General features: G+C 38.6%; 1 protein-coding gene across 3 annotated transcripts in view; it reads left to right on the forward strand.

Annotated features, from left to right (window-relative positions):
* The window catches only part of ARL13B (ADP ribosylation factor like GTPase 13B), a 78,457-nt gene that overhangs the window by 11,156 nt on the left and 45,115 nt on the right, over positions 1 to 22,186 (forward strand). Inside the window, exon 2 of one of the 3 annotated variants that reach the window (XM_066347577.1) lies at positions 16,372 to 16,442. The exons of 1 other annotated variant lie outside the window; for it this stretch is intronic. In XM_066347577.1, the coding sequence (XP_066203674.1) occupies positions 16,372 to 16,442 (71 nt within the window). The remainder of the gene's footprint in view (positions 1 to 16,371; positions 16,443 to 22,186) is intronic. One more of the 3 variants, XM_066347578.1, reaches the window with a different exon arrangement.

Here is a 22,186-nt window from a genome sequence, read left to right on the forward strand (position 1 = left end):
TAATTTTTGATAAAGGGGCCAACAACACACAATGGAGAAAAGAAAGCCTCTTCAATAAATGGTGCTGGGAAAACTGGAAAGCCACATGCAAAAGAATGAAACTGGACTACAGTTTGTCCCCCTGTACTAAAATTACCTCAAAATGGATCAAAGATCTAAACATAAGACCTGAAACAATAAAGTACATAGAAGAAGACATAGGTACTAAACTCATGGACCTGGGTTTTAAAGAGCATTTTATGAATTTGACTCCAAAGGCAAGAGAAGTGAAGGCAAAAATTAATGAATGGGACTACATCAGACTAAGAAGTTTTTGCTCAGCAAGAGAAACTGATAACAAAATAAACAGACAGCCAACTAAATGGGAAATGATATTTTCAAACAACAGCTCAGATAAGGGCCTAATATCCAAAATATACAAAGAACTCATAAAACTCAACAACAAACAAACAAACAATCCAATAAAAAAAATGGGACGAGGACATGAACAGACACTTCTCCCAGGAAGAAATACAAATGGCCAACAGATATATGAAAAGATGCTCATCTTCTTTAGTTATTAGAGAAATGCAAATCAAAACTGCAATGAGATACCACCTCACACCTGTTAGATTAGCTATTATTAACAAGACAGGTAATAGCAAATGTTGGAGAGGCTGCGGAGAAAAAGGAACCCTCATACACTGTTGGTGGGAATGTAAAGTAGTACAACCATTATGGAAGAAAGTATGGTGGTTCCTCAAAAAACTGAAAATAGAACTACCTTATGACCCAGCAATCCCTCTACTGGGTATATACCCCCAAAACTCAGAAACATTGATACGTAAAGACACATGCAGCTCCATGTTTATTGCAGCATTGTTCACAGTGGCCAGGACATGGAAACAACCAAAAAGCCCATCAATAGATGACTGGATAAAGAAGATGTGGCACATATACACTATGGAATACTACTCAGCCATAAGAAATGATGACATCGGATCATTTACAGCAAAATGGTGGGATCTTGATAACATTATATGGAGTGAAATAAGTAAATCAGAAAAAACCAGAAACTGCATTATTTCATAAGTAGATGGGACATAAAAATGAGACTAAGAGACATTGATAAGAGTGTGGTGCTTACCGGGGGAGAGGGAGAGGGGGAGGGGGCGGGGGAGGGGTACAAAGAAAACTAGATAGAAGGTGGCAGAGGACAATCTGACTTTGGGTGATGGGTATGCAACATAATTGAACGACAAGATAACCTGGACATGTTATCTTTGAATATGTGTATCCTGATTTATTGATGTCACCCCATTAAAAAAATAAAATTATTAATAATAAAAAAATTTTTTTTGACCTGATCAAGACTTAAAAGCTAACACATGATCCCAAGTTTGGTCCTCTTACTATTTATTAGTATAGTAGTCCATAAGTTTAGATAGTGATTTTGATATAATATTATTCTGAGCTGTACAATCTGAATTAAAATGTCCAAAAGTCATGCACTTCTGTAAGAAAATCACATCATAATTTATTTGGGGGATAATTTTTTTCATTGTATCATTTTGTTGTTGTAGATGCTTTCTATTCTCTCAACTATGTATCATAAACAGTGTTTCCAAATCCTTTAATGTATGTATTAATGTTACTTTTAAATTTAGAACTTGCTCCATGTAGTTTTAAATATTTTAGGTAATAAATATGTTTTGATATGGCAGGTTTTGTTTTTTAGTGTTTTACTTTGACTTGCATAATAGTTTTTTGTTTGAAATGGGTTTTATGTAATTATCTTATTTAAAGTATTGTCTTTCTTAGTTGACAGATGAGGTTTAGAGTTGTAGATGTTCAAATTATTGCGATAATGTCATTCAGAAAAGATTCAAAATTCAAATGTTTTCTAAATCTGAATTCAAAACTGCAATATTATTTGCTTACATTTCTGGTATGTTAATTTTTATATATTTTATATAAGAAGGGACCATGAAATAAAACATATAAAATATGCCGTTAGTCTTTTAGTCTCTACTTTTTATGTTTTCTATTCAGATTTGTTTTCACAATCTTTTCCACTGTTGTTACCCTGAAACTATGGTCATGTAAACTTTTTCATGTAACCAGTTTGATTTTAGAAGATAAGTGATGTTAAGATTTTTATAAATTCTGTGTAGTCCTCTGTCAAGTTGAAGTTATATATTTTAATTTTCCTTACTATTTACTCAGCAAATGGGGGATCAGAATTATTGTTTCATTCAGGAAGACGCCTGATGTGTGCTAAGCACGTTTGATACTGGGGCTACAGAGTTTATGAAGAGGCATTCTGGTAGAAGACACCGCAGAATTTGCACAGCAAAGTTAGGGTCTGTTTACTATGGTTGCACTGATGGTCAGGAAGGTCAGGGGATCGCTGGTTTTGAAATTGTCTTGGGGAGTGACAGCAGAAGAGGCTGCAGGGTTTCACTTGATTCTGTTTAAGGATTTTAAGCAGAAAACTACCGTGCTCACTTCGGCAGCACATATATTAAGCAGAAAACTACCATGGTTGATTTTCATCAACATCATAGGTAGCTTTTATTAAAGCAGGCAATTCATGACTTTAGTTTACTTACTTATTCCTAGGTAATCTATCTTTTATTAGGTCCAGGAACTATGTTATGATTGTGATAGGTCTAAATCTTGGGGGGACATTATAGGATATCTTGATGAAAATGAGCCAGACTACCTGGATCCCTGATGTATGTCTATATGAGTGTGTGTGTAAATGTGTTCATTTTAGGGTAAACAAAATGGTTCAAGTTACCCTTTAAAATTAATTAATTGTTTTTACAAACGGTTATATTTAAACTTTCCATAGAAACTGCTATTGAGTAACATCTTATTAGCGCTGCAAACAAGGGGCAATATGAAGATAAAAGACACAGTAAAATAGCCTTGAACTGTCAAGACATGCTATGTAAAATCATAGTATTGATTATTGCAAAGTTTGGGGGAAATTGAGAGCATGTATTTCTAAGGTACTTAATTTGGGCCAATTACGAGGAGATACATTTATTTTACAAAACTTTGCAGCATTTACCTGACCAGGTGGTGGAGCAGTGGATAGAGCATCAGACTAGAATGCAGAGAACCCAGGTTCGAAACCCTGAGGTTGCTGGCTTGAGCACAGGATCACCCGGATTGAGCACAGGGTTGCTGGCTTGAGCCCAAAGGTTGCTGGGTTGAAGCCAAAGGTCGCTGGCTTGAGCCCAAGGTCTCTGGCTTGAGCAAGGGGTCACTCACTTTGCTGGAGCCCCCTGGTTAAGGCACATGTGAGAGAGCAATGAGTGAACAGCTGGAGAGCTGCAATGAGGAATTGATGATTCTCATTCTCTCTCCCTTCTTGTCTGTCTGACCCTATCTGTCCCTCTCTCTGTCTCTCTGTCTCTGTCAAAAAAAACCCCCAAAACTTGGCAGCACTTGATATTGTTCAGTTTTTTAACCCTACTGGAATCTCTTCCAATGCTGCCATTTCTTTGGTCTCATTTCTTTCTAACCACAATTGTAAGGGTTTCTTCAAAGGTTCTCAGAGTTCTGTGCTCCCTGGTCCACCGGCTCCTTTCCCTCCCAGGCTCTTTAATCGATTATCATAGTTTCAGCTACCACAGATATGTCTCCTAAACCCAGTCCAGACCTCTCCTCCAGCTTCTGACTTCAGTGTGAGACAAGATTCACTTGTATAAAACTGAAGCCAGTAGTCCTCCTCCATTACCTGGTCTCTGCCCATCTCTATGATCTCATCTCATGGACTCCCTGTCTTGAATTTGATGCTGTAATAATAGTTATTGGGGATTCCAAGATGACTGAAAATGGGTGAACACTACACTCACTAGCTCCTGACCCCAAACCTAATTTACAGCTAAAATATTGAGCATTTAACTGGAAAAACCAACTGAAAGATAGCTGAACTGAAAAATTAAAACCAAAGAGCTGCAGAAGAGGCCACATAGAGACCAGTAAAGAGGGCAGATGCGGGAAAGGGCTAACTCCCTGAACCCATGTGCAGTGGCTGAAGGGGCAGAGGGATATTGTGTCCGAGGAGCTCCTTCCCCACACCAGGAGAGTGTAGGGGGGGGCCTCAAACCTATGCTAGGATACCCACCCCAGAACAACAGGTATGAGAAGAAGAGCTCACATAGCATCTGGAAGTGAAAATCAGAACCCCAGGTGCTACTTACCCAAGTCCTGGCACTCTTATTGTTGCAGCAGGAGTCGTAGTTCTGCCACAACTATGAGTTGATGCTTCTCATCTCTCTCCCTTCTAGTCTGTTCCTGTCTGTCCCTCTCTCTAAAACAACAACAAAACACTGTAGTAAGAGACAAGGTCACTACATAATGATAAAAGAAGCAATCCAACAAGAGGATATGACCATTGTTAACATTGACACACCAAATATAGGATCACTGTAGACATAAAGGGACAGATTGACAAGAATACAGCCATAGTAGGGGATTTTAACGATCTACTGACATCAATGGATAGATCCAAACAGAAAATCAACAAGAGTGCTTAAATGACTCATTAGATCAGCTGGATTTGTTATCTTCAGAGCATTTAACCCCAAAGCACTGGAATATAATTTTTTTTCAAGTGCACATGGTACATTTTCTAGGATATACTACGTTAGGACACAAAACAAGTCTCAAAAAGTTTTACGAAAATTGAAGTCACACCATGCATCTTTTCTGACCACAAAGGCATGAAACTAGAAATCAACTACAATTAAAAAAAGTGAAAAACACTCAAAGGAGACTAAATAGTATGTTATTAAACAAAGTAAACAAAGACTGGGTTAACAATGAGATTAAGGAAGATATCAAACACTTGAAACAAATGAAAATGAACATACAACAATCCAAAATTATGTGACACAGCGAAAGCAGTCCTAAGAGAAGATTTCATAGCACTACAGGCCTACCTCAAGAAACAAGAAAAATCTCAAATCCACAATCTAACCCTACACCCAAAAGAACTATAAAAACAGCAAAAAACAAAGCCCAGAGGAAGTGGAAGGAAGGAAATAATAAAGACCAGAGGGAAAATAAATGACTAAAATAGAGACAAAAAAAAAAAATACAAAAGATAAGTGGAACCAAGAGCTGGTTCTTTGAAAAGGTAAACAAGATTGATGAACCTCTAACCAGACTCATTAAGAAAAATAGAGAACCCAAATAAATAAAATAAGAAATAAAAGAGAAGTAACAGTAGACATCACTAATAGAGAGGATTGTAAGAAAATACTACAAAGAATTATATACCAACAAATTGTACAATCTGGGTGACATGGATAAATTCATAGAAACGTACAATCTTCCAAAATTGAATTTGGAAGAATCAGAAAACCTGAGCAGACATTACAATTAAGGAAATTGAAGCAATAATAAGAAAAAAAAACCTCCCAAAAACAAAAGTCCTGGACCGTATGACTTCACAGGTGAATTTTACCAAACATTCATACGAGAGCTAACACCTATTTTTGTCAAACTACTCCAAAAAATTCAAGAGAAGGAAAGACTTCCAAGCTCATTTTACGATGGATGCATTATCCTATTCCAATACAAGGTGAAGATACTACAACAAAAGGAAAAGGAAACTAAGGGCCAATCCCCTATGAACATAGATGCTAAAATTTTCAACAAATATTAGCAAACCAATCCAACAATACATTAAAAATATTATACATTGTGATTAAGTGGGATTTGTTCCATGGATGCAAGGCTGGAATAATATTTACAAATCAGTAAATGTGGTACATCACATAAGCAAATTGAGGTGTAGCAATCTCATGATCATATCAGTAGATGCAGAAAAAGAATATGATAAAATCCAGTACCCGTTTATGACAAAAACTCTTGGAAAAATGGGAATAGAGGGAACATACCACAATATAATAAAGGCCATATATGACACACCTACAGCCAACATCATACTCAATGTACAAAAACTAAAAGTATTAGGACCTGAAGATGGCAGCGGAGTAGGCAGACTCCCAGCTCACACCACCAAACTGGATTACAAATTAATTTAGGAACAATTAGCATGAAAAACCAACTCTGGACTACAAGAACAGCTCTCAAAAACCAAGGAGCAAAGAAGAAGCCACACCAAGCCTGGTAGGGAGTGCCAAGGAGCAGTGGGTCTCCCCTGCTTACAGGAACAGAAGGGGGATGAGGCTAAGAGCCCAGAAGGGCTCTCCAAGGAAAAGAGCAAAAAATATTGCTCATAGCCACTTGCCTGGGGACTTGAGAATGAGGTATGTTGAAAGGGCTGGCTTGTCTTCCAAAAGGAAAGGGGAGAGAGAGACAGATGGTGAGGGGCAGAAGAATGCATGGATGACCTGAAAAGCTGACTCATCCAGTGCTGGAGGCGGCCATAGCTGGGGGAGGGGTTGATCCTTCCACATAACACAAGACTAAAGTGGTTCTGGGTCACATCTTCAGACATCTTTCCAGCTCCAATCAGTACAACAAGACACAGCTGAAAACAAGAAGTGGGGAGGAGGGGCAGTAACTCAGGTCTCCATGGAGATCTGAGAGACACCTCTTCCTACTGAAGCAGAGAAGGCACCCTGCCCCCAGAGACAGTGTCAGGTTACACTCACCACATTCCTGGATACAGTTTCTAATAAGCCCCCTGCTGAGATCAGTAAACAAGACTACCAGGTGTTAAGAAAACTGAGAAGAAAACAAACAAATCAAGACTTCAAAATGGCTCAACTAAAAAAAGCCAAATCCGAAAGTGGATTACAAATAACAGCTGATGCCAACCCAAGAAGACCTAGATATAAATATAACACAACTGAAAATTGGAGGCGGACAACACCAAGCCTAGACTCAAACCAGCTCTCCAAACAATAGAAGTGCAATCCAACTGAATCCCCAAGGGAAACCTCCAGGAAATGAACTGAGTGATATGGAAATAACCAAACTTCTGGATGCAGAGATTAAAATAACGATTGTAAGGATGCTCAAAGATCTTAGAACAATAATGGATGGTCATTACGAACCCATAAATAAAGAAATAGCAAGTATAATAAAGGACATTGAAATACTAAAAAAGAATCAGTCGGAGATGACAAATACAATATCAGAAATGAAGGCCACAATGGAAGGAATTAAAAACAGGATGGATGAAGCTGAGGATCGAAACAGCGAATTGGAGGACAAGTTGAATGAAGGCTTGGAAGCAGAGCATAAAAAGGAAAAGAGAATTAAAAAGTCTGAGGAATCTCTTAGAGAGCTCTGTGACAACATGAAGAGAAATAACATCCGCATCCTAGGGGTTCCTGAAGAAGAAGAGAAAGAACAAGGGATAGAGACTTTGTTCAATCATATCATAGCTGTAAACTTCCCTAAATTAATGCAGGAAAAACTCTCACAAGTTCAAGAAGCACAAAGAACTCCATTAAAGAGAAACCCAAAGAAATCTATACCAAGACACATCATAATTAAAATACCAAAGCTAAGTGATAAAGAGAAAATATTAAAAGCTGCTAGAGAAAAAAAGGCTATAACCTACAAAGGAGCCCCCATAAGGATGACATTCGACTTCTCAACAGAAACACTTGAGGCCAGAAGGGAATGGCAAGAAATATTCAAAGTAATGCAGAACAAGAACCTACAACCAAGACTACTTTAACCAGCAAGGCTATCATTTAAAACTGAAGGAGAAATAAAAAGCTTCCCAGACAAAAAAAAAGCAAACTCAAGGAATTCATTACAACCAAACCAATGCTGCAGGAAATATTAAGGAGCCTGTTGTAAACAGATCAAAGTGGGAAAAGAGGAATATAGCTTTAAAGAATAAAATGGCAATCAACAACTACACATCAATAATAACTTTAAATGTAAATGGATTAAATCAGGGGTCTCAAACTCGCGGCCCGCGGGCCGCATGCGGCCCGCCCACCAATTTTGTGTGGCCCGCAGACTGGCCCGCAGATTAATCCATGAAGTTTGATTAGTCTGCGGGCCGCACAAAATTGGTGGGCGGGCCGCACGGCCGCGAGTTTGAGACCCCTGGATTAAATGATCCAATCAAAAGACATAGGGTAGCCGCATGGAAAAGAAAACAGGACCTGTACATATGCTGTCTATAAGAGACACACCTTAAATCAAAAGATGCACATATACTGAAGGTAAAAAGGATGGAAAAAAATATTTCATGCAAATGGAAGTGAAAAACAAGCTGGGGTAGCAACTTATATCAGAAAAAATGGACTTTAAAACAAAGGCTATAGTGAGAGATAAAGAAGGTCACTATATAATGATAAAGGGAGCAATCCAACAGGAAGATATAACCATTATAATTATCTACACATCTAATATAGGAGCACCTAAATATATAAAGCAGACTTTTATGTATATAAAGGGAGATATCAACAGCGATACTATAATAGTAGGTCATTTAAATACCCCACTAACATCACTAGATAGATTCTCAAGAAAGAAAATTAACAAAGAAATAGCAGACTTAAAGGACATACTAGATCTACTGGATTTAATAGATATCTTCAGAACCTTTCACCCTAAAGCAGTAGAATATACATTTTTTTCAAGTGCTCATGGTACATTCTCTAGGATAGACCACATGTTAGGGCACAAAAGTGATCTCAACAAATTTCAGAGATTGAAATCATATCAAGCACTTTCTGTAATCACAATGGCATAAAACTAAAAATCAACAACAGAGAAACTCAAAATTCTCAAACACATGGAAACTAAATAGCAGATTGTTAAATAATGAATGGATTAACAATGAGATCAAAGAAATTAAAATTTTCCTAGAAACGAATGATAATGAGCATACAACAATTCAAAATTTATGGAACACAGCAAAAGCAGTACTGAGAGGGAAGTTCATAGCACTACAGGCATACTTTAAGAAGATAGAAAAAGCTCAAATAAACAACTTAACCCTGCATCTAAAAGAACTAGACAAAGAACAGCAAGTAAAGCCCAGATGTAGTAGAAGGAAGGCAATAATAAAGATCAGAGTGGAAATTAATCAGACACAGAGGCTAAAGAAACAATACAGAGGATCAATGAAACCAGGAGCTGGTTCTTTGAAAAGGTAAACAAGATCGATGAATCTTTAACTAGACTTACCAAGAAAAAGAGAGAGAGGACTCAAATAAATAAAATGAGAAATGAGAGTAGAGAAATAACAACTGACACAACAGAAATACAAAATATTGTATGAAAATACTATGAAGAACTGTATGCCAAAAAACTAAACAACCTAGATGAAATGGACAAATTCCTTGAAACATACAATCTTCCAAAAATCAATCTGGAAGAATCAGAAAACCTAAACAGATCAACTACAAAAAATGAGATCGAAACAGTTATCAAAAAACTCCCAACAAAGAAAAGTCCTGGGCTTGATGGCTTCACAAGTGAATTCTACCAAATATTCAAAGAAGAACTAACTCCTATCCTTCTCAAGCTATTTCAAAAAATTCAAGAGGAAAGAAGATTTCCAAGCTCCTTTTATGAGGGGAGCATAATTCTGATTCCAAAACCAGATAGACAACACAAAGAAAGAAAATTAGATGCTAAAATCCTCAACAAAATATTAGCAAACCAGATCCAGTAATATATGAAAAATATCATACACCATGATCAAGTGGGATTTATTCTTGGGAGACAGGGCTGTTAATGAACTTCTCAAATTAATCAATATGATTCATCACATAAACAAAAGGAAGGAGAAAACCCACATGATAATTTCAATAGATGCAGAAAAAGCATTTGATAAAATTTAGCACTCATTCATGATCAAAACTCTCAGCAAAGTGGGAATACAGGGAACATACCTCAACATGATAAAGGCCATCTATGACAAACCTACAGCCAACATCATACTCAACAGGCAAAAACTAAAAGCAATCTCCTTAAGATCAGGAACAAGGCAGGGATGCCCCCTTGACCACTCTTATTCAACATAGTCCTGGAAGTCCTAGCCACAGCAGTCAGACAAGAAGAAGAAATAAAAGGCTTCCAAATTGGACAAGAAGAAGTAAAACTATCATTATTTGCAGATGATATGATATAGAAAACCTTAAGTCGCAGTAAAAAAACTACTGGACCTGATAAATGAATTCAGCAAGGTGGCAAGATATAAAATTAATACTCAGAAATCAGAGGCATTTTTATACATCAACATGAACAATCAGAAAGAGAAATTAAGGAAACAATCCCCTTCACTATTGCAGCCAAAAAAATAAATGATCTAGGAGTAAATTTAACCAAGGAGACTAAAGACTTGTACTCGGAAAATTATAAAACATTCATAAAAGAAATCAAGGAAGATACAAATAAGTGGAATCATATGCCGTGCTCATGGTTAGGAAGAATAAACATCATTACCCAAAGCAATTTATAAATTTAATGCAATACCAATTAAAATATCAATGACATATTTCAAAGATATAGAACACATATTCCAAAAATTTATATGGAACCAAAAAAGATCACGAATAGCCTCAGCAATCTTGAAAAGGAAGAATAAAGCAAGAGGTATCACACTTCCCAATATCAAGGTATACTAGCAAGCCATTCTGATACTAGCATAAGAACAGGCATATAGATCAATGGAACAGAACAGAGAACCCAGAAATAAACCCACAGCTATATGGACAACTGATGTTTGACAAAGGAGGTAAGAGCATACAATGGAGTAAAGACAGCCTCTTTAATAAATGGTGTTGGGAAAATTGGACATGTCCTTGCAAAAAAATGAAACTAGACCACCAACTTACACCATTCACAAAAATAAACTTAAAATGAATAAAAGACTTAAATGTAATCCATGAAACCATAAGCATCTTAGAAGATAACATAGGCAGTAAGCTCTCCGACATCTCTCGCAGCAATATATTTACCTATTTATCTCCACAGGCAAGTGAAATAAGAGGCAGGATAAACAAATAGGACTATATTTGTTTATAGTCTAAAAACTAAAAACCTTTTGCACAGCTAAAGACAATATGAACAGAATAAAAAAAACAAACTACACAATAGGAGAACATATTCGACAATACATCTGATAAGCGGTTAAAAACCAAAATTTATAAAGAACTTGTAAAACTCTACACCAGTAAGACAAAGAATACAATAAAAAAAAATGGGCAAAAAAAATGAATAGACACTTCTCCAAAGAGGATATACAGATGGCCAATAAGCATATGGAAAAAATGCTCAATGTCACTAATCATTAGAGAAATGCAAATTAAAACCACAATGAGATATCACCTCACACCAGTCAGAATGGCACTCATCAACAAAACAACACAGAATAAGTGCTGGCGAGGATGTGGAGAAAAGGGAACCCTCTTGCACTGCTGTTGGGAATGCAGAATGGTGCAGCCACTGTGAAAAACAGTATGGAGATTCCTCAAGAAATTAAAAATTGAACTGCCTTTTGACTCAGCTATCCCACTTTTAGGAATATACCCCAGGAACACCATAGCACTGTTTCAAAAGGGGAAATGCACCCTCATGTTTATGGCAGCATTGTTCACAATAGTGAAGATCTGGAAACAGCCCAAGTGCCCGTCAATGGACAAGTGGATTAAAAAGCTTTGGTACATATACACTATGGAATACTACTTAGCCATAAGAAATGATGACATTGGATCCTTTATAATAACATGGATGGATGTTGATAACATTATACTGAGTGAAATAAATAAATAAATAAAACTAAGAGCTATATTAATACATACATAGAGGGTACATAAAAATGAGACTCAGAGACATGGACAAGAATGTGATGGTAACAGGGCGGGGAGAGGGAGAAGAAGAAGAGGGAAAGGGTGAGGGGAGGGGAGGGGCACAAAGAGAACCAGATAGAAGGTGATGGACGACAATTTGACTTTTGGTGAGGGGTATGCAACATAATCAAATGTCAAAATAATCTGGAGATGTTTTCTCTGAACATATGTACCCTGATTTATCAATTACACCCCCTTAAAATTAATAAGCAAACAAACAAAAACAACTAAAAGTATTACCCTTAAGATAAGGAAAAAGACAAGACTCTTACTAAACATAGTACTGGAAGTCCTATCACAGCAGTCAAACAAGAATTAAAAGGCATCCAAATTGAAAAGGAAGAAGTTAAAATGTCAGTTTGCTGATGGCATGATACTGTACATTGAAAACCCTAAAGTCTCTACCAAAAATCTACTAGACATAATAAATTTGGCTAAGTATTGTAGGATACAGAATTAATATTGAGAAATCAGTGCATTTTTATACACCAGTAATGAACTATCAGAAAGAGAAATCAAGGAAATAACCCCATTTACTATTACAACAACAAAATAAAATGCCTAGGAATAAATATCTAAAGAGGTAAAAACTTGTATTCAGAAAATTATAGGATATTGAAAAAAGAAATTGAGGTGGATACAAACAAGAGGAAGCATATACCATATTAATGGATAGGAAGTATTAATGTCATTATAATTCCACACAAAGCAATTAATAGACTCAGTGCAATACCTGTTAAAATACCAATGGCATACTTCACAGATCTAGGACAAATATTTCAAAAATTTATATGAAACAAAAAATAAAATAACCTGTATAGCCTCAGCCATCTTGAAAACAAAGTGGGGGGTAACACACTTCATATCAAGCTATACTACAAGCCTATTGTAATAAAGCAGTGTGATACTCGCATAAAAATAGGCATACAGATCAATGGAACAGAGCAGAGAAGCCAGAAGTAAACCCAAGCTATTATGGTCAGTTATTGTTTGACAAAGGAGGCAAGAGTATAAAATGGGGTAAAGACAGTAAAAAAATGGTGATGGGAAAACTGGACAGGTACATGCAAAAAGAGAAAAAGAAAAAAGAAACTAGGCCACCAACTTATACCATATACAAAAATAAAGTCAAAATGAATAAAAAATTTCAATATAAGTCACAAAACCATAAAAATCCTAGAAGAGACTTTAGACAGTAGACTCAAATATCTCTTGTAGCAATATTTTTGCTGATACATCTCTTTGAGCAAGTGAAATAAAGTACAGAATAAACAAATGCATCTATATCAAACTAAAAAGCTTTTGCATGGCGGCCCTGGCCAGTTGGCTCAGCAGTAGAGCATTGGCCCTGCGTGTGGAAGTCCCTGGTTCAATTTCCCAGAGGCTAATGCAGGAGGGGACTGCTCCACCCAAGAAAGATGGTGACTGCAGTACTGGAGAGTGATTCAGCACAGGGATCTTGGTAGCTCTTTCCCCACCATGTCTCATTGTGGGGTTGCCAGTCTCCCACTCTCCTGTCCCCTCTCTAGTCCTCTTAGCCCACCTGCAGCCAGAGCCCAGGGAAAGTGGCTGTGAATGAGAATCGTTGCATTGGCCCTTAAGAGGGTGCCTACATCTCTGAGAATTCCTGTCTCGTTCTCACAGGCAGAAACCTCACCTCTTTTCACCACCTGATGCTATGTGGGCACCTCTTCTAGGCTCTGGTGTGCTCGGCTGGGGTGCCTTGACTGGTGCTTAGGACCCATACCTCTAAGGAGAAACCTCCACGTAGCTTAGATGTCATGGGAGCCACTGCTCAGGGGAGTGGGGCAGTCCTTTTCTCATCTCCGCCCTTCCTACCAGTCTCAGTGTGGCTTTTTCTGTGAATCCTTGGTATGAGACTCTTCATTTACTCCTGAGTTGGTTTCTCAGGATGATTGTTCTTAAATTTAGTTATAACTCCAGTTTGGTCTTTGGAGAACTCTGGCAATTGGAACATCTTCCTTCTCTGTCGCCATCTTGGATCCTAGCTCGTATTTTTCAAAGTTGATATTGCAGGTAAACTTTTTACATGGATAGAGGTACCAACATACTACTACCTCAGCTCCATAAATTCATAATCTGCTGTTGATCTCTTGGGCATTCTCACTGCCCCCACCACTACCTGACTGGGGGTGGGGATGGGGCTGCTGCTAGCTGTGACTTACTTGATCCTTTCACTGACTCTAGCATAGACATTCTTCTATTTATATTTATTCTCCAGAATGGGTAGGTTTGGTTAAAACATTTAGAAAAAAAACAAAAACAAAAACTAAGGTTTCCAGATAACAAAGGAAATTAACGTTGAAAGTAAATTAATATAATTCACAGAAGTCAGTCTCCCCGTGGCCTACAACGGCCTGCATGAACTTGCCTTTGATGTGTTTCTGATCTCCTGCCCTTCCCTGCCTTTTTCTCGCTGGGTTTCACCACACTGGCTTCCTTGCTGATACTAGAACATTCCAGGATGCCGTCACCTGCATGCCTTTGCCCCAGAGGTTCTCTATTGCCCATATATTTGCATGACTAACTCCACCCTTCAAGGCTTTGCCCAGACTTTACCTTCTCAATCAGGCCTACCCTGATCACCCTACATAAAATTGCAACCCACGTCCTATGCCTACTTTTGCTCCCCTTTATCCTTCTCTATTCTTTTTTTTTTTCCTTCTTTTCCAAGTAAGAGTAGAGGAGATAAGACAGACTCCCACATACACTCTGGGATCAACCTGGCAGCCCCCATCTGGGACTGATGCTCAAATCAACCAAGCTATCCTTAGTGCCTGAGACGGACACTAGGACCAGTGGAGCCACTGGCTGCAAAAGGGGAAGAGAGAAAGAAGGGGGAGAGGGAAGGGTAGAGAAGCAGATGGGCGCTTCTCCTGTGTGCCCTGACCAGTAATCGAACCCGGGACATCCACACGCCAGGCTGACACTGTACCCCTGAGCCAACTGGCCAGGGCCTCCTTCTCTATTCTTTTTCTTATAGAACTTAATCACCTTACAACACACTATATAACATAATTTTCTTTCTTTTTTAATGTTTATTTTATTGATTTTAGAGAGAGAGAGGAAAGGAGAGAGAGGCAGAGACAATAGGAACATTGGTCTGTTCCTGTAAGCCCTGAGCGGGGATTGCACTGACAACCTCTGTGCTTCAGCATGATGCTCTAGCCAACCGAGCTATCCTGTCAGGGCTGTAATATAATTTTCTTATTTCTTATATTTATTATTGTTTGTCTCCTGCCAGTAAAATATAAGTTTCATAAGGAAAACTTTATTTTGTTTGTTTGTTTTGTATTGTTGTGTTTATTTTAATAAACAAGTGTATCTCAAATACCGAAAACCCTGGGGTCTGGTGTCAGAGGATGGTCAGGAACTATTTGTTTAATAAATAACCAATTTTGTTTTTGCAAGACTGAATTTGTTCTTCCTCATCTTGTGACCCATTAGTAGACTGCCTCACACCCTTACCTTTGTCTTTTTACCTTGTTATATGGACTTTTTAAATATAATTGGATTTAAAAAACAAAAATTTCAGATCCAAGAGCCAGGCCTAGAGAGATGAGAGAACATTCATTCTTGCAATCTAAGTTCAGTTTTTTAACCTTTCTTGGGATGATTGCTCATGAAAAATGACTATTCTTGGCAGAAACCGTGACCCTACCCCATAGGATTGTAGCCCTGTGGTTTGAACTGAGCCGTGGCTTTCTCTCTGCATTCCCCAGTCCATGGTGTTAACGGATCCTCTCGTCTCTTTTATCGTGCAGTAGTGTAGCCCAGATCAGAAATGAGCTCCAGCGTGGACTGAATTGTCATGTTGACAGGACCAGTGTAATAGAGTTTGTTCTTCTATAACCTGGCTGGGGTTTAAGAATTCCGTAGGATAGAGCTGATTTAGGGTCTGGTTCTTCGTAACTTACTCATTGTCTTATGTCTTCTGATGCGGGGTTTATTTTTTTTCAGTTGTAAAATTGAACTGGACTGTACTTTTTCCCTGAATCTGTGAAGTTTAGTTATATCGTCAGAAACATTTTAAATTTTATAATTGTAGTCCTTTCATATATGTTAGCACTTAAGTTAATCATGTCACTAGAATATATTTAAGATTTATACTTGTTAAGATGCTACAGAGAATATAACAATAATTATTTTCTTATGCAATTTCACAAGGAAGAAACCAGATTTGTGATTATCCTTAGGATTCAGTTAACTAGAAAATTTAGTTCTTAGTCAGGATACATAACTCACATTGTGTTAGAATCCATCTCCCTCCATTTTTCTCTCTTTTCTTCCCCTTATTTCTTCTCTACTCTTTGGGTTAGCAGTTGTACAATTTCCCTTTTCTGCTTAGAGAACAAAAGGATAACACTTCAAAGGTATTCTTTATGAATTTTGCTTTTCAAATCTATATTTATTCATCATTTTACTCTTAATATCTAGCAGATAGTCTTGTACAGTAGATGCTCCTACATGTTGCTTGAATGAATGTATTTGCTTTTATTTTTTTCCCAATATTGAACTAACTCAGAAAGTGATCTCACATTTTTATTATTTTAAGAAAGGTGACTCTCGTGATGGTGGGACTTGATAACGCTGGTAAAACGGCCACGGCGAAGGGAATCCAAGGAGGTAAGCGGAAAATACTGCTTATCCAAGTGATTTATTTTGCCTTGCTTTATTACATATGAATTGGGCACAGCTACTGTGCACTCCGTTACTGTGTATGCTTACTGTACTATGGCTAATGTGGTGAATAGAATAGCTTCATAAGACCAACCTGTTAATCATGTTTCAAATTAGAATAAAGGCAGAGGTGCAGAGGCTCTTGGGGTCTTTCGTCAGCTGTTAGGGATCGCATCTGTCGTCTAGCCCGTAGGAAGGAAGAAGGAAAGTATAAAGCGCATGCCCCTGTTTTAAAGGTTACCTGTCTGCCACTTACATTTCCTTGGTCAGAATTTAGTCACACGGCAACTAAACGAAAGGGAAGCGGAAATACGGTGAGTTGGCCAGCGCAACTGTCTGCATCTTTTGCTTTTTTTTTCAACATATGTCATTTTTAGAGTTATGTTAAAAGTAGGGTCTCTCTGTCATTACAGGGTCTTATGTCATTGGCTGTATTTATTTAGTCTTGATGTTATGCTCTGAGCTACAGTATAGGAACAGCCGTGCTAGGGAGTGTTTTGTGTACCCAGGAGCTGTAGCACCAGCCAGGCATCTCAAGGGTATGAATTGGGAGAAAACCTAACATATATGTTTCTGGAAATGAAGATACAGAGCATTCAGAGAGTCAGGGGGGCTTTTATTTATGGAAGTTTATGAAAAAAATAAACAATTTGCAAAACTTGCTGTTGGAGACATTTCACTGCGTAACATTTATGTAAATGACACGCTCTTGCCTGGGAATTCTTCTGACGTCCTTTTGGTTCCCTCGTGCTGCCTCCTAATTTACATCCTCGCAGAGCACTCGCTGCTCACTGTATCATCTAAAGCAGGGTTGGCAAGCTGCAAGGGGCCATGTAGGAAATACTGTAGACTCTGAGGACCGCATGTGCTCTTTCCCGACTAGGCACCTGACGTGGCAGTACAAAAGCAGCCACAGGCAGTGTACAAACAAATGAGCGTTGGTCATGTTCCAGTGAAATTTTCTTTGGTATGTTGTGAAATACTCTTTATTTTATTGTGCAAATATTTGAAATGTAGAATATAGTCTTAGCCTTAGGGTTATATAAAAACAAGAGGCGAGCCAGATTTCGCTTACGAACCATGACTCCTTTATCTAAATATCTTTCCTTCTTTCATTCTTCAAAGCCTTACATTCAAGGGAGCTACTCTAAGAATCTGCTAATCAGATTTGTAATGTGTACGTAGAGTATGCTCTTGTCATGCTGTTTTCTACCTCCCTGTATCCATCAGTTCCATTATCTGAGTTAAGAAAATGCTCAAGGTGTCAAATGAACAAATGAGTCAAAAATTTGAGCTAATTTCTGACTCTATTTTTGTTCTTCATGTCATATTTATTATTCAGCCTACTTCCGTGACTGATTTCTTATCATTTTTCTTTTTTAATTTTTATTTATTTATTTTATTAATTTTAATGGGGTAACATCAATCAGTCAGGGTACATAGGTTCAGAGAAAACATCTCCAGGTTATTTTGACATTTGATTATGCTGCATACCCCTCACCCAAAGTCATATTGTCTTCCGTCACCTTCTATCTGGTTTTCTTTGTGCCCCTCCCCTCCCCCCACCCCTCCTTCTCCTCTCCTGCCCCCCCATCCGTAACCACCACACTCTTGTCCATGTCATTTTTCTTTTTTAAAGATTTCAGTTATATAGAAGTACTTGAACTTCCCCAAATTGAGTTTTTTTTATGCTTTTGTATTTTTATTTATGCAGTTTATTTATGCTGTTTCTACTGGTCTTACTAGAGAGAATATTTGCTTATCATTAAAGATAGAATATCTACTGCTCTCTGATGCCGTATTTTTGTGATATAGTCTCCTTAATGAAATCCTGCTTGGTCTTCTGCTGCCCTCACCCGTTGCCATCAGGAGAATTGACTACTTCTCCTATTTTGGCCACTCGTACCCTCTGCCTGCTTGTATCACTGCTTAACTGCCCCTTGTTTATGTCCCTCTCCACCTCTCCAGACTGTCTGTTCCCAAGGTCAATTTTATTCATTGTGGAGTCCCAGTTAAGGCCATGCCTGATGTGTAGTAGCCAATATTCTTAAAACATTTTACTCATGACCTCTCTTCAGCTTATTTTGGTTCTTCTCTGTTTGTTTTGTTTTGTTTTTGATACATAGTACCCTAACCTAAGAGTACTTTCCCGATTTTGAGCTTAACTTCAGTCAACTTCTCTTCTGCACAGCTGTCAAAGTGATTGTATTAATTGGATACAGGTTCGGTTTTTCTAACAGAGGCCTAAGTAACAGCAGCTTACAAAATAGAAGTTTATTTTTCTCTCCTAACAGTGCAGGTAAAAGTAGTCTTGGGCTGGCATAGCAGCTCCGTGGTGTCAGGGACTCAAGTTCCTTCTCCTGTTTGTTTTGCCATTCCAAGTGTTCTCCCTGCCTGCTTGGTCCAAGGAGGCTCATGACTAGAGTACATTTTAGCTGGAAGATAGAGATAAAGGGCAAGGGGAGACCATCCTTCTTTCCTGTAAATATGATATATGACCAGAGGCCACCACCAGCCGTTAGCGAGAGCCAAATACTATTTACATCTCTTTTCCAACTCTGTGTTCAGGTACTTCGTGTGCGTAATTTGAAGTCAGCCATAGTGGGAGTATTTATACCATAGAAATTGGCAAACACTATAGATCAGAGCCCCTTTTTGCCCCCAAATCAATTGAACATTTAACAGTGGACTACTAGCACACTACCTAGAACCTGTTCTCACAGCCACACCTAACTGCCATAGAGACTAGGGATTGTAGTCTTTATCCTGAACAGCCATGTGCTCAGCTAAAATAACCTAGGATTCTCTGACTATTCAGTGCTGCTTCCTAAAAGTTCCTAAAGAACTATTGGTATTTAGGGCGGGAAAAATCTTTGTGTAAATTGGTCCCTAGCATTGTTGGATATTTACATATCTTCATTATAGTGTAGTTATTTGTTTATATATGTTTAATCTTTTTCCATCTTAGATAATAGCTCTTTAAGATCAGAAGATCTTACTAATCTCTACATGTCTAGGACCTCATACAGTGCTTAGTATATAACAGATTTTCAATAAATAGTTATTGATTATATTTAAATATTTTCATTTTATCTTGGGCTTTCTAGAAATAGTCTTAACACATGTACTTTACTGAAATCCTCAAGTTTGGGAACCGTATGGCTTTGTAGTCCTGGTTCTTAAATGATGCCTGATCTATACAGAATAGTACCTCAATAAATGATTATAAGCATGAACAGATGGATAAATATATGGAAGGAAAAATGAAAGATGGACATAAGGACAGAAGCTTCGGCTATTTTAGCAATCTGGTGTTGTGGAATTGAGCCACTCTGTTTTGTGCTGAGTGCTAAGAATACAAAGACAGGTCTCAGCTATTGGGAAGGTGTCCAGGTGTCCCCAAACTACGGCCCACGGGCCGCATGCGGCCCCCTGAGGTCATTTATATAGCCCCTGCTGCACTTCCGGAAGGGGCACCTCTTTCATTGGTGGTCAGTGAGAGGAGCACTGTATGTGGCGGCCCTCCAACGATCTGAGGGACAGTGAACTGGCCCCCTGTGTAAAAAGTTTGGGGACCCCTGTAGGCTATTGTGAAGACCAGTAGGAAAACAGAATTTATGATAAAGCAATAGGCTGTAAGTGATATTGGAAGTGGGCAGGAATCATCAGAGAATGATTTAGGGGAAGATTTTTCTGAATATTTAGTCTTGAATCATGAGTAGGAACCAGAGGAAGAAATAGAGAAGTTGGGTAGGGTGTTCCATGTATCAAAAGAAACAGGCTTTCAAAGTCCTGAAGACCTGGATTTCAGTTCTGGCCCTGCATACTATGTAACCATGAATAAATTACATCATCTGAATTGGTTTCCTGGGAATATTGCCATTGTTTTATCTTTGCTTACACTGCTTCCCTGCCTAGAATGTTCTCCCTTTGTTGTAGCAAGGTAGCGTTTAAGCCTGCGCTCCCATTGCATCTCCTCTCCGAAGCCGTTCTGGACCACGGTGCCCCTTCCCTTCTCTGGGCCCGTCTTCTCTTGGTTTGGGCTGCTGTTCCAGAATGCCGGAGGCTGGGTGGCTGAAACAGCAGTGACTGCTCACGGCTCTAATCACTGAAGGTCTGCAGTCCTGGGGTCGGTCAGGGTCTTGGGGATTCCCTCCTCCTGATTTATTCACAGCTGTCTTCTCACTGTGTCCTCGGGTAGAGGAAGAAGAGAGGAAACAAGCTCTCAGGGTCTCTTCTTTTAAGGACACTGATCTCATCATAGGGTTTTTACCCTCATGACTTAACCTGAACCGAAGTGCCACCCAAAGGTCTCACCTTATGATACCCATTACAGTGGGGGTCCGGGCTTTCACATAAGAGTTTTGTGGGGTAGAGACAGACAGTCCGTACCAACTTCACACTGGCCGCTTCAAACCTTTTCCCACACAACGTATTGGTCAGTAATCTTCTGTCAGTCTCTACTGCACTTTATAGTCTTTGAAGACAGCAACCCCGTATTATTTATTTGTTCATCCTAATGCCTGACAAAGTCCTGGTATGGAGTCAGTGTTCTGTATATTTTAGTTCCCTTATCCCTTCTGCATCGTAGTTATTTATTTTCACTGATAATATCCTGAGGATCTCGCAGTCAAGGCACATATGAGAAAGCAATCAATGAACAACTAAGGTGTCGCAACGAAAAACTAATGATTGATGCTTCTCATCTCTCTCCGTTCCTGTCTGTCCCTGTCTATCCCTCTCTCTGACTCTCTCTGTCTCTGTAAAAACAAACAAACAAACAAACAAAAACTCCTGAGGATCTCTGAGATCACACTCAAAGACAGCTGCCTGTTTTAACTATGGATATCAGTTCTGATCTGGACGATACATAATCACATTTTAAAATGTCTAGTGTAATCCTGTTTTTGAAATGTCAGGCTGCTTGTCTTGCTTCTAAACTTGCCCTTTTCTTCTAGTTAAGGAAGTCTTACCAAAATGTGACATATAATGTCTTTGTTAACTGTGTTAAGTTCCCTAATGGGCTTGGTGCAAGGGGGTGGTGCTTTGCAGTGTATTTCTGCGTCACACCGAAGCCTAGCAGCCAAAGCCTTTCCAATATATCTTTGTAATAGCACATGTGGAATGTGGGATAAGCCCTCTAAACCCAAACGTACTCTCTAGAGCTTTCTGCAGTGATGGGAACACTATATTGGCTCTGTCCAGTAGGGTGGGCAACTAGCCGCATATGGCTTCTGAGTACTTGACATATAGCTAATACAGCTGAGGACCTGGGTTTTTAATTTTGTTTAATTTTGATTGATCTAAATTTAAAATGTTTGTGGCTGTGCAAGTAGAAACAAAATCCAGTGGAGTAATATTTGTTGTGGATTCAGTGGTGTAGAGAGAATGGAAGAGACAGGTAAGTTCTTCTCTATAACCACTGAGACACCAGATTCCATTACTCGTTCATAATCTCTCTCTGTTTCTCTTTATTTTCATACCTCTCTGAAAAGTGGCTGTAAGTTGCATTTCCAGTCAGTTCTAGAGACTTTTGCAAGGACGAATATTAATAAAGCACACTTTTAGTCACCTTCATTATATTGTTAGTCGGAAATACCTTCCATGGCTCGTAGTTCTCGATCTCCAGGAGTCTTCAGTCAGCATTCACAGACTTAGGGTTTGCTCCAACCACAGTGTTCAACTTGTCC

The sequence above is a fragment of the Saccopteryx leptura genome, chromosome 8 (assembly GCF_036850995.1).
Source record: "Saccopteryx leptura isolate mSacLep1 chromosome 8, mSacLep1_pri_phased_curated, whole genome shotgun sequence".
Taxonomy (NCBI): Eukaryota; Metazoa; Chordata; class Mammalia; order Chiroptera; family Emballonuridae; genus Saccopteryx; species Saccopteryx leptura.